Genomic DNA, 13,418 nt, shown 5'->3' on the forward strand with positions numbered 1-13,418 from the left:
ACGTCTTCGGCCGTGTAAAAGGTGCGTTCATCAGCGGTGCTGTGTAAAGTGTCGTCTAAGTGTCGTCCGTGCACCGTGTGCGTTTCGTGCCAAATTTTCGCATCGGTTTGGTTTTGTTTACGTTCGTTGCCCTAAGTAAGTTCTGTACCCTATGTTCGCGTGGGAGCCGTCTCGGTGGTACAGCTCCCCTCATCAGTGCAGCCACAGTTAGCCAACAGACAGCCAGAACAGTACGCGTCCCCAAGCTCCGCACCGTGTCATTGTGTGTGTGTGTGTGCGTGTGTATTGTGGTTGAGTGAGCGTGTGCGTTCGTAGGGGTGGTACGGCTTCCAGAGCAACTCACTGACGGGGGGCATCAACTAACCTGACACAACAGGAGCTCCCAAATAAAAAAAAAAAAAAACTAAAACAACTTCACCAACTCACTTCCCTTCACGAATTCACAACAAAGGCTCAGAGGGAGCAGCAACGTGCATCAACGTGCGACGCCCTTTGCGTGGTGTTATCCCCCTTGTGCCCTCATTTTCACACGCCACTCCCGTTCGCTTTTCCTTCCACCTTAACTCCCACCCACCGACCCACCAGGCCGCTCCACTGGAACCAAACCGTTGTCCCGTACCCGTAAACACGCTTACCTTGGTCCATCACAGACAAAAATAAGAAAAACAAAACGACACACGCGCCACGTATACCGCGGTGTGGTTGTTCGGTTGGGTCACGAACGTTTTTGGGTCTGGCAAAGCATAAGGACGCGAACCATTGGCGGTACAAAGCAAAACAATAGCATAATACGGGCAAAAATAGCAAAAAAAAAGCGTTCAGTGTGTAACAGGTTAGTTTGAATGGTATAAGCCACCCGTTGCCGACCTGCTGCTACTGATCGCGCTGGGACAGGGAGAAGAATTTTTTTTAGAAAACTACTTGGACTCGGAATTTGGACCATTTAATATCGTGACGTGTTTAGGTATTTTCAAAACAAAAAAAAAACAAACAAACAAACGAAACAATTAAATTCCCCACCCAACGCTCTCATCTCCGCGCTGATCGCTGATTGATCGCTCGTTCGGTTTGCCAAGACGCGTTTGTGCAATTTACACACAGCGCGAGCACGCGGACGCTTTGACGAAGAGGTAAAGACGGGTGATATTTTCAACTGGTAAATCATTCTCGCATTCCTTCCTGTTTTATTTAACCAGTTCAAATCACACACTCCGCTCGCCCCACAATAATCGTTCGGGGGCCTTTGGGCAGTTTCGGAATTCCGCACGGCTGTCCACGGTGTGTGAGATTTCTTCCTTCACCTCTTCTCTGTTGTTGTTGATAGATAAAAAGAAGCTAGCGAAAACAGGGGGAAAGAAAGGAACGAGAAGCAAACGGGTTTAAAGCAAAAGGCAAAAGGCTGTCGAAAAAGGTGGTTAATGAGCGGCTAACAGAATCAGCTCTCGAAAGCTACCGATTCAACTGAAACCTTTAAAGAAAAGCAAGAATAAAAAAAAAACAAAACGTCATAAAAGAAACATATCAGGAAAAGCAGCTCGCGTTAAGCAAGGAACCTTGAGGGAAATAGGGCGAAAACGATCAGTGGAAGGAAAAATCGAAACCTACCCCCCAAAAGACACTTCACGCACATTACACGCAGCGTGTAACGTTTTTTTTTGTTCTTCTCTCAGTAAGACTAAAGCAGCCAGGGATGCAAGATTCTTAGCTGTTGATGAGCTAAGGCGGTTAGTTACAATTTTCTTATCGAGCTAGTTGTATGCACACCTCTGCGTATGTGTGTTTGCGTGTGTGAGTGCGTGTACGTGTGAAGGGTGTGTTTTGGGGTGCGCTAAAAGAGAATTCCTCCCCGTGTCAGGTGCGCGTGTGTGCATGTGTGTGTATGCTTGTGTGCGAGAGTGTAAAGGAAATACGGAGGCAACGTAGAGCGCAACACAGGCGGAGGGTGAAAAGCCAGAACTGATCGTAGTTGCGTGTTTCTGGCTTACGATCTTCTTCGGCGATCACATTCCCTCCCAGCGGGTTTGATCGTCCCGTTTGCGTCGCCGGCATGCGTGTGTGTTTGTGTGTGCGTGAGGTTTAAGAGCGAATTGCCGAGGAAGACGAGCAATTGAAATAAAAAAGGAAGGTGTGAAGGGTGTGGAGGTCGAAAGCATAAAGTCAAGAAAGAAAAAAACAAAGCGGAAACAGCGGCATAGGGTCGTCAGGTGCGCGCGAGAGACCGCAGGAGGGGTAGTTCTACGCGCAACACAGCCAAAGCTTAAAAAAGGTACGAAGGAAGGCATAGGCCAGACAACAAACGGCAGAAAACACGACCCAAAAGCAAAACGTTGAAAATCCAGCCAGGGTTGTTGTTCTGCTAGCTCGCCATCCAAGATCCATCGCACTGTGTGTATTTTAGCCACAGCGGCGAAGGAAAGGGCAAAAACATAACCACACAACGTGTCCGGCTTGGTAAGAACCCGCAGCGTGAAGAAGAACCTCCTGACCGTGGCATCTCTTCCATGCAACGCTCTGCCTCCGGTGAGCGTGTGCGTCCGGATCGAAGATCGTCGACCGTGCAGACAACCCGACCGAAAAACCGGTTCCAGACATAATCAAAAATAATTACCAACCAATACAACCTGGGCTTGGTTACGCGCGCACATACACTCACACACAGCGTGTTTTGCCAGCGTGATCTTAGGCCGTGGTGGTTGCCGCGATCTTGCCCTCTGTTTATGTTGGGGTGGTTTGTTGATGTGTGTGTGTGTGTGCTATTGCATGCGGGGTTGATCATCATCAGCAGCAGTACGGTGTGCGTTCTGTTCTGAAGTCGGCTTCGGGTGTACGCTGGCCAAGATCTGCTGGAAGAGCAACCGAACTACCAACGGCTCTCTGCGCGGAAGTTGAAGATCATCAGAAGTGATCCCGCATCCATCCAAACCCGTTGTATCGAACGGCACGGTTTTAGTGTATTGATTGGGCCGTGCGTTTTTTTTCACCCAACCCCGGGTGTTTATCTTTCCGTGCAGAGTTTTAACTTTCTTCACAAAAACCCATCCACCTCGGTAGGTGTATCCTTCCGAAATCTCTCGATCCGTGTTTTTTTTTTGTGTGCGTGTTGTGAATTCTCCCAAAAACCAGCCTTTTTATTACCAAAAAAGAAAAGGTGCGCTTGTGTGCTTTGGTTTGTATGAGTGCGTGTTTTGGTTGTGTGGTGTGCTTGGACTGAATCGAGTCAGCAAGGGGTGTGTGTATTCGTGTAGGACGACGTCACCCATCGGCAATACGTCAGGTGTGACGACAGGTGTATTAGGGAGAATTTTTAGAGTAATTAGCAAAACACTGAGCACATATTTGTAGCGATATAAAGAGGGAATAGCGTGAAAGGAAATTCTAGCTTTACGGTAGCCGGTACTATAGGGTTAACAGCAAACAGTGCGTGGCAAGGTTAGCAAGTAAGAACCCCAACAAATCATAGACCCCCCCCCTCCAATTAGATAAGACAATCCAGCGTGGTCAACCCACGTGAGGATCGACAATCAAAAGAAGCGCGTTTTGACAATCATCAAATATATCAAAGGCACTTTTGACGTACGTGTCGGTACTCGAAACGGTGACAATCTCTCTACTCTTATTCTCTACGTACCAATCTTCGACCTCTAGCAGTGGGAGCATCCGAGTTCTATTGCGACTTCTGTGTGTTGAGGAGGTTTTGAAGCTTGGAAAAGCGGTTTGACTCACCCTCGCTAAGGTCACTTTCGACAATCACGGTATTGTCCGGTCTCTATTGTGCCGGTAGATCTCTAGACAATCTGCATCTCAAGTAGCGAACTTTTCGATACACTATCTGTTTCCAACTTTCTATTTGAGCGTTGGAGCATACTCCCGCTCACTAGCAGTAAAGCATAGGTCTGTAAGGCAAAATTGAAGATCAATTATATAGAGAAATTTTTGGAGTGCAATTATAAACCAATCGTGTCTAGCTTTAAGGTTAGACAAGCCCAAGTGGTGAACGCAGCATAGACGTAGCGAATTTGCGCCCATCTACAGCTCACCAACGGGGTTGTTTGGTGTGAGTAGTGTAAGGCATAGCATTTGCGCTTCGTCGTCATCGTCGAGGAAGCCAATCTGAGTGTTAATTAATTTTGTTCTGCGAGTGTGTGTGTGTGAGTGAGTGAGAGAGAGAGAGTGTGTGGGGAATTTGTTTCTGAAGGTGAGGTGCTTTTGCAACGTAAGACGAACGAGCGTTCTCTCCCGATCACCGGTTGAGAATCCCCGTTCCGGTAGAGGCGAAAAATTCACGTCACCACCACGTATTTCCGGCCGAGTCCGATCTTTTGTCCCCCCTTTTTACAACCCTCGCCGGCAGCGGCAGTAGCAGCAGCAGCAGCAGCGGCAGCGGCCTCCGCGTCCGCCGGTCTTGGTGCGAACAGTTCACCTTCCGCGCTCGTTCCGCCACAACCGCAGCCACCACTGCAACCACTAACACTCCCATCCATCGCATTACATCATCCTCCACATCCTTCCACCGTTCCAAACCAGAGCACGCAGCTAACAGCAGCAGCAACAACAGCAGCCACAGCGTCCCTGTACCATCATCAGCCGGTCACGGGTCTAGTGAGTGCGAACGACCTTAGCCAGGGAAGTTCGGGTGAGCTTGTCAATTCGGCCACGAGCGGACTTTGTTGCAGTCAGCAGCTGTGCTACTGTGGACACTGCTACCAGACGCAGCATCCGGGCATCTATCTGTCGTCGGCGGCAGCAGCACAGAGCTATCCGGCACTGATCGCCCCGCAGCAGCAACAGCAGCCAGTAGTCGTAGGGCGCTACACGGACATACACGGGCTTGCTGGTGGGGTCAGTACGACCGGCAACAGTAGTAGCGGCAGTAGCACCGATCTGTTCAATCACTCCTCGCCAACGTCCGGTACCGGTGAGCTTGGTTACTACTCTACCAGTACAACCGCCACCACCACGACCACACCGTACCATCACACGTACCCGGCTCCACAGCTGTTGAGCCACCATCCGCATCATCTTCCTCCTCACCACCATCATCCACTGCTAGTGCAGCAGCAGTTTCAACAGCTTGCGCATCAGCAACAGTTGCAACTCTACCATCACCACCACCACCAGCAGCAGCAGCAGCAGCAGCAACAGATCCAGCATCTGCAGCAGTACTTCGACAGCAGTCACAGCAGTCTCAGCAACAGCAGCGGAAGCAGCAGCATCGCGAGCAGCAAAACACTAAGCATGGTAAGCATGAAACTCGACACACTGCATCCGCTGGTGAAGCCACCGCCACCGTCCGCCATGTCCGCGTTACTGCCGGATGGTGTGATGGCGGCCACGCCCGCACCGTTACCGCCGCCGGTCGGCTACCACTATGCAAGCGGACAGATGGTCCCGTACGAAGGGATGGACGAGGAGAACTGCTGGCGTTCGGAGCTTTCCGAGCTGCCGGTGCTGGTCGGTCCGCTGCTACCATACCAACGTGAACCGGTGGAGGGTCCACTCCTGCCGCGACCATTACCATCGTCATCCTATACTGGCACCTGTACCGGTGTACCACTATACTCTGTCTATCTTAGTCCCATTACACCTACTACTTCTACTACCGCTATCTCCACCACTATCACTGCAAGCAATGCGACCCGCTCCGCTACGGAGGTACTCGCGTGCGGTGGACACTATTGCACCAATTCCCGCACCACCACCACCATCATCACCGCTAACACGACTCATCCCGCTAAGGTACAGCATTATGGCAACCAGCCGTTGCTACTTTCACGTTTCTTTTACCTCACTGTAACTCTGTACACTTTATGCATATCCACTGTCGTTCTCTTTCATGTACCGTATTCTAGCGTGTATAACAACCCCCCAGATGAATTATCCACTATTTTTGGAAAAAAAAGATTTTTTTATTGTTTTTAAACAGTTGGAACAATTCCATTGTTACAATCGATTTTGAACATTGCAACTCATAATACTCTTTCGTATCTTCCTCACTGGTGTTTTCATACACATTTTCATTGTCATCATCACAATCTTCATAAATTGCATCTTCCTCAGTTCGATCAAGTTTGCTACTGGTTCCGCATGTTTTGAAAGGATTTAATGACAAGGAGGATTTAAAGGATTTTTCCTGAAGGAGTCAGATTCGAATCAGCCCGTTGTTTCCACTTACTCCATTCTTCTCTTATCATACCCTTAAACGGTAGTGGTTGCAGCTGACTGATTAGACCTCCAGGAATGACCTCCAGACACGTTTTGTTTTGAGGAACAATTTGTTTAACTTCCGCTGGTAGATGACCTCGACATGTATCCAGTACTAGCATTGCTGGTTTTCAACAACCAAGAGCTCCAGGTCTCTTGTTCTAAGCATTTTGAAACCACAGATTCATCCCCCTGTCTTATCAATCCATCCTTTTTCTTCAACAAAACGAGCTTTAATCCTTAAAGCTAGAACGGATAACTTAGTACCCGTGTATAACGACCCACTTAATTGGACTTTGGTCAGTTTTGACCTAAAAAGGGGTCGTTATACACGCTAAAGTACGGTATTTATCATTCATGTTTTGTTTTCGCCGTTGAAGCTGTGTCTCTGTGTGTATCTTCGGAATTATCGATCTATAGATAGAAGATCTTATATACTACTTAATAGACCCTATACGATCTAGGTCTGCTTCTTCAAACCTCTTATCAATTCCGCAATATCTTCTGCTAAATTAATATCACGCTAGTTCAAACTTTGACAAATTGAAGTGAGCTAGTCATGTCATTAGAATGACGCTTCACAACCTAGCCTTTTATGGTATTGGATGGTAAGCCATCCACACGGACAGATCAGATCATTTTTAGATGAAGTCTACCGAAAACTCCGAGATTCTAGACTTTTAGCGTGTGCTTAGCCGTTGATCTTCACGAACGTCTTTCTCGCAATTTCAATGGAATGGTACAATTATGTTTCCAGCATCATCCAAGCAAGGATTGAATTAGTACTCTTCGACATCGGTTCGGTTGAAGTTGTAAATTAATTACGATTGGTTTTAGAACTGGCCATGGGTGGTTTAATTCATCCCCCATCGCATGTACCGGAACTTACCGTCTGCCGGGTGTGCTGAACGGTTCATTGCAATGCAAACCCAGTAAACCGTCCCGAATGTGAGAAAGGAGGAACGGCACTTACCAGGCCAAAGCGTGCAACAGCGCACACATTCTGTTCGGTTGTTCAATTTATAACCGACCAAACCACAATGCCGCTTCTCCGTTCGCCGTCTTCGCCGTTCCCACTGCAACCGACACACCGCGATGGTTGTTGTTTTTGTTGCGCCAGTCCATGTGCGTGTGAGATAACCCGTGTGGTTGTAGTGTGTGGCACCGTTCAATCGTTGGTTGTTTATTTATCTCGAGATAATTTGTACCGTCGAGTCCTTATGAATTGCTAATCAGTTGATTAATTATTTCCCAATCAGGGCAATTTGTACACACACCCGCGCCTGCTTTGTACCGGCAATCCAGGGCCAGCCAGCGCGGCGTGAGCGTGTGCGTATGTGGAATGTGTGGTCTGTTGGGAATTACAAGAAATGCTGGCAAATTCTTGCAAAAGATCGATCGTATAATGGGTTTTGTCAATATGGTAACGATGTGGTTTAAAAGTGGCACTTTCTTGTTGCGGCGGTCATGTTCGATTGCGTGTTCTTTGCCTAATTATGTTGATAACTGACAGACGGCAAGCACTATTAATCGCCCTTTCATCATTTTGGGAGAGAAAAAGGAGAAGGAAAATGAATTTTAATTATCTATAAATATCTTCAATTCGTAGCGTAATTATTTGTTACACATTTTTTAAGCAAAATTCTGTATGCCATGCTCTGGAATATTCCTTCGCATATTAGACATTTCTTCGATAACTGTTCCACATTCTATATTAAACAAAACCCTAGATTTATAATGTTTTGGATTAAATCTGTGGGAGCTACATGTTGAGTTTAATGGATTATTTGAAGATTATAAACGCAACTGTGATCAATTTTTCAAACCGCTGCAGTAAGTTTGTTTCGATGTGTTAGTATTTAAATGAAATGGTTTTGAATTATGCTACTTTTAATACGATCGAATCATTGAAGCAATTTTAAGCAAATTAACTTAATCCTCCATTGTTCTAAAAGGTTAATGGATTCGATTTTCTCCCATCCCTTTCCTTGCAGTTGGGTTGTTATGGGCAAAACAAAAACGTGTTTCACGAAGCTTTGTGTAAAAGCTGTAATTTTTATCACTTTTTGTATGTATAAAAACAGTTGTATATTTTTATCTTCGTTGCCTGATGCCTGAGATTATGAACAAAATGAAATCTGCCAGCCAAACCAAATATGCGATATTACAACCTATTGGCAATGGGTGTGTTTTCATTTGAAATGTTGTGGTTTTCCGGCTACAAACCACAAAATCGTTCTACAATCAATGATTCAATCGCGAGATTATAGATTTTTGGAATGCATTTTCTCATTGTTTTCACCGTACAAAAAATGCGTTTTCATGCGTGGCCCCATTGCACACTTCCTGTGGTTGCCGCACTGATGTGGTACGGGAATCGCTGCAATTTCCTCCAACATTTTGCCCGAAATGGATTCAATCCGTTTTGTAAACTGGCTAAACGCACGGGTAAACGTTGTCCACATTAATAACTGGCAGTGCAGGCGGTTGCCGCGAGCGGTTGTCTAGGTGGGGGCAAACTATGCGCAATAGCTTTTAATTAAAAATAGTCGAGAAATTTCACCATTTATGAGCAAGATTCCAATGCACGGTCGCACCTCCACCGGTTTCGGACTTGTAACGTCATGCTCCTTTGTGTGAACGATTGCTACTAAAACAACGTGTGCCTGGTGGACATTGGAAAAAAGCAATGGATGATGAATGATGGGCCTCCTGTGGATTCGTGAGCGACAGGAGCCGAAAGAACCAGATGGGTTCATTGCCTTTCATTCCTTCCGCATAAAGCGGGAGTACGGGAGTTCCGTTCGCAGGTGTTAGGGGCCAATTTCCAGAGGCTTTTCCAATATCAAATTAATTAAACTAACGCATACGTTCCGGGTGATGGTGCGATGCGCTGCAGGGACCCCGTCTGTGTCCCCGTGGTGTTCTCAGAAAGTGAGAAAAGGATGAAAACAATCAACCACACCCCCCCGGTGCTGACCGGTTTGGTGGCGGTGCATTTCGTTTGTCGATGGTCCGAGGTTGCATTAAAGTAATTGCCTTTTTGCGACACGATACGTTTGGCGCGGACATTTTTGGTGCAAAATGTTGAACGAAATGCACTTTGATGCACTTGAAGATAGATAATGGATGGGTAATGATCAAGCCATTATAAGGCTATCAGACTCCCTGCTGTGTATTGTGATAAATTTGTCATTTGTTTTGCTGACTTGAATTCTCAGCTTATATACAGACTTAAAGAACTATCATGTTTAGTTTTAATACCTCCTGAATGAATTTACACCTTTTTCCATCAATTTCCTTCTCAACCAAAATCGCCCATTTCAAGAACCAAATAAATTGTTGTACCACTTCACTACCGTCCTGACTGGATGTTAATGATTGAGACTAGTGTTTTTTGTTGAATAAAATGGACCCAAACCAGAACTCAACTCTCGGAAGGTCCCGGGCATGTCATCGCCAGTTACCACCGTCACCATCGAAAGATACGGAGAGACCGCACGATATGTGTCATCCACAAAACACAACTAATGGTTCCGATTTCTCACACCGTTGGACGTGCTCGGGTTTGTAGTTCCGGTGCACGGACGGTCGGATTTGCAGCATAACTCGTAGCCCTTCGCTTTGCGACCGATGGGGGGTTCGGTTAATTATCCAAAGTGAAGTAAAATATTTGTGAAAAATCCATAAGAGGTGTTCCAATAAACGAAAAAGCCTATTCTACCACCGGAAAGCGTTACGGCCAGCGTGTGTGCCGAGGGTTTGCGTCGTGCGTATGATGTTTTATTCACCGGCGCGCACCGTACGAATGTGCGGTGCAGAGCACGGCCACACTCACATCCTTTTTTGATGACCGGTGGTTTTGGGGCATCCCATCCCTGGAACGTGCATCCGTGGTTGTGGAAGTGTTGGACCGTTGTTTCGTCCATGTGTGTTGATGGGCTCCCGGGGTTCGTTTTAAGGTTTTATGTCGTTGGTTCATGGCAAGTGAAACAGGGATTGGGACGGGGCTCGGTAGGCTTTAGGTGATTATTTCTCTCGTCGTCGTCATCGTACGCACACGCTCGCCATTCCTTTGCCTCCCCATAGCATCAGCAGGTTTTAACCCCCCGGTACAAGAAGGATTGCGTCTTTGCTGCCTATATCTGAAGTGAAATGCCTTTAAATACCCGGTGGCTATTTTCCGTTACGGGCACGTTTCGGGAAAGCGTGCGCTCGTAAACACACACATACATACACACTCACGTCCCTGTCGGACAACCCTAAGACACCATTAGGATGGGATGAAATGGTCACTAAAAGAGTAGCAGATTTTGTGCTTGCGGCAGCATGAAAGCATTGTGCGAGAGGTTATGTGATAAAATCTTATGTCGTGTCGTCAACCGGCTTACCATCAGTCGGTGTGGCGTTGGTACAGAGGGAAGGTGCTTAAGCAAATATGAATGACAAATTATCTCACCCTCCCGGGGCAAAGGCACCGGCGGGAAGCAACCTCCTTCCGGGTCGGGTGCAAAAGATGAGCTGGTTGATGTTTATCCATTTGATGGCCGTAGCGATAACATTCGCTTTTCATTATTTTCCACTTCGATACGCTGAAAGGTCGTATTCTGCATGGGGATGTTTTGTCGACTGCATTGCTATGCAGTTTTCAAATGTTTTTACAAAAACTTTATTTCAGTTTTTATTTCTAATTGGATCAATCATGCAATTTATCGAAGCAAGGTACTTCAATACATTAATTTTGGGTGTTTTTGTAAGCTGCCAAGGTGTTGAAAACGTTGACACCTTCGTTACATTAAGGGCAGGAATTTCTGATCTCATAAATTATATTTATTTGTAGTTCCGGTAGACATCTGCTAACTAAGTTTAATTTTTAATATTAGAGCTTCATTTGGCAAATTATTGGCTTTTGTTTTGGAGCGAAATCACGTACATTTTTCAATCATAAAAATAATAATTTATGGTACCGATCGCCTATATTCTTCTAAGTGAAGACATTTACGACTGAGAAATGTCATTTGGAAATTTATTTAACTGAATGTGTGATCTCCTTAAACGCTAAAAATCTTTCAGTTTAAGCCTCTTGAGGTTCATTAGAAAACCAAACTGAAATATTCTCTTTTCAAAAAGTGCATTTACCAAGTTATCCTGAACTTACGGTGGGAGCAGAAGTGTATTAAATATTATCGGCAGCTCAAACGCTTTTATCAGCTTATGTTTCTTTTTCAGGGCTAAGTAATGACAGGTTTTGCCGAGAGAGTTTGGTCTGAAATTCATAAGCTGTAGGAAATTTAGAACACAAGTTTAGTTTCTACTTGACATTTCGGTGTCTCATGTGATATATTTGGAGAAAAAATATTAAAAATTTACGTGTACACCCAATGCCAAGTAATTTATTTTTGAGTTAATGCCTTTTTCCATTAACTCTGCTCTCTTGAAAATAATTTGGAAAGATTAGGTTTAATTAAGAGAATGTCCTTAATGACAGCATATCAACTAAAATCGTATGAACAGCACCAACATTCCACAATGTTGATTATGTCAAAACTAATTATCGCTGAAGAATTGAATTGTCTTCCCTGCACAATATGCAATCACTACTTGTTGTTAATTTGACATCGATCGCATTGGGAATTTGCACACTCGGGGCGTTTGCTAAGGTATTTAGCCATTTGACAGAATTTCTCATCCACCAGTACCCAACTTTCCCACACGCTCACACCGTCGGGTTCTCGCGGTGCATTCAATCCTTAAAATCGGCTTTAAATTCTGTCATCCTGCTTTTTCGCGGTTCGTTGAGTGCCGTTGCGTGCGAACAGAGGGCACACCGGTCCAGGTGCGTGTCATTATCGCTGCCCGCTAAGCTACCTCATCAGCAGCAGCAGCAGCAGCATGCACCACCATGCCCGATTCTTGCGCGTATATTAATAATTGTTGTGATGGTTTTAACGCCTCCATGTTTGGTTTTGTGTCCGAACAGCGCTCATCAGCTCGTCCACCCCGCAAGGCGCATCTAGGTGCATCGGGCGTGATGCATCTCGCGCTGCCACCGTGCATTCCCGTGTGTTGTTATGGTTGGAATTTCCGGTAAAGTTTATTTATAAAACACTCCATTCTGACACCGTACCGATGGCACGTTGCCTTTGCGTACCCCATACCTTCCCCAGCCGTTTTATCGCCGTTGAATGGGGTGGGTTTGGAATTTGTTACCTCTTTCGGGGTGTGCCACTCACACAAACACATACGCAAAGCAACCTAACCGAGGGCTCGCAACCGACGCTGCGGTGACGGTGGTTGAGTAAAGCAAATAATTAATTAAATGAAATTTTAATCTTTTATAAAGTTAATTAAATTCCAACCGACCAACATCGGCTTTGGTCGGCAGCACAACTCCCCGGATGCACGTGTGATGGATTCATCGGTGTGCTGTATGTGTGGGTGTGATTGTGTGACTAGAGCAGACTAGCCTGGCACATGGCATTTCGCAGCAGAACAAAAACCGATTGGCATGGCGCTATGCATACGCCTCACTTACGGCTGGGAAAGAAAAGTTCTGGAAGGATAGATCGTATCCGGATAATATTACCTACATCCGTACTTTTTTGGGGTCGTTTTGTTCAATGTTTTTGTTCCAACAGAGCGATGAGTTGTCGTTCTGTAGTCAAATAAAGTCACCCAAAACGAGGCATATTTTTCAGCACATCCAGTATCACCGAAACGAGAGCATTAATCGATCGGCTCTCTAGCACAGTTAGGCAGTAAAACGCATAAGCTTCGCTCATACACTGTTTCAGGGTCCGGAATGTTCGCTTACTTACCAGTAACCAGTTGCTACGTTGCTCTCCTTCCACTATTTCCTCTGTCACCGTATCTGTCTGTCGGGAAATTGCGATTTTAATTTTTCAATCTCAAGCCGGATGCGTTGGCTGACTGGCTAACGTTGGGTGGTAGTGAAGAAAGGACCTACACACACACACATACACTCACACAGACAGGCTCAGTGTGTCCTTCATTGTAATACACCGTCTCCAACGGTATGCAAAAATCTGTCACTGCTGGGTAAAGAATCGCAACCGATAGATACGATTCGCGGTGTAAAAGGACAACAAGCGAAAAACATTCCAAAAAACCATCACCGTCAAATGCTGTATCGTCCGCGCGACAGTTTGCGGGCAGTAGGCTGTATCGCGGCCCAAAATGTGGCACAATTTCCGTTC

The 13,418-nt window shown here is 45.9% G+C and overlaps 1 protein-coding gene across 7 annotated transcripts in view; it reads left to right on the plus strand.

The window, feature by feature from the left end:
- Window positions 1–13,418, plus strand: part of LOC128298966 (polypyrimidine tract-binding protein 2) — a 212,359-nt gene that overhangs the window by 88,670 nt on the left and 110,271 nt on the right. For 2 of the 7 annotated variants that reach the window (XM_053034791.1, XM_053034792.1), the window contains exon 1: window positions 4,913–5,238. The exons of the other annotated variants lie outside the window; for them this stretch is intronic. In XM_053034791.1, coding sequence (XP_052890751.1) covers window positions 5,236–5,238 — 3 coding nt within the window. In that variant the 5' untranslated portion in view covers window positions 4,913–5,235. Of the gene's footprint in view, window positions 1–4,912; window positions 5,239–13,418 lie in introns of those variants that run through there. 7 annotated transcript variants of the gene reach the window in all.

Source organism: Anopheles moucheti, chromosome 2 (genome assembly GCF_943734755.1).
Source record: "Anopheles moucheti chromosome 2, idAnoMoucSN_F20_07, whole genome shotgun sequence".
Classification (NCBI taxonomy): domain Eukaryota; kingdom Metazoa; phylum Arthropoda; class Insecta; order Diptera; family Culicidae; genus Anopheles; species Anopheles moucheti.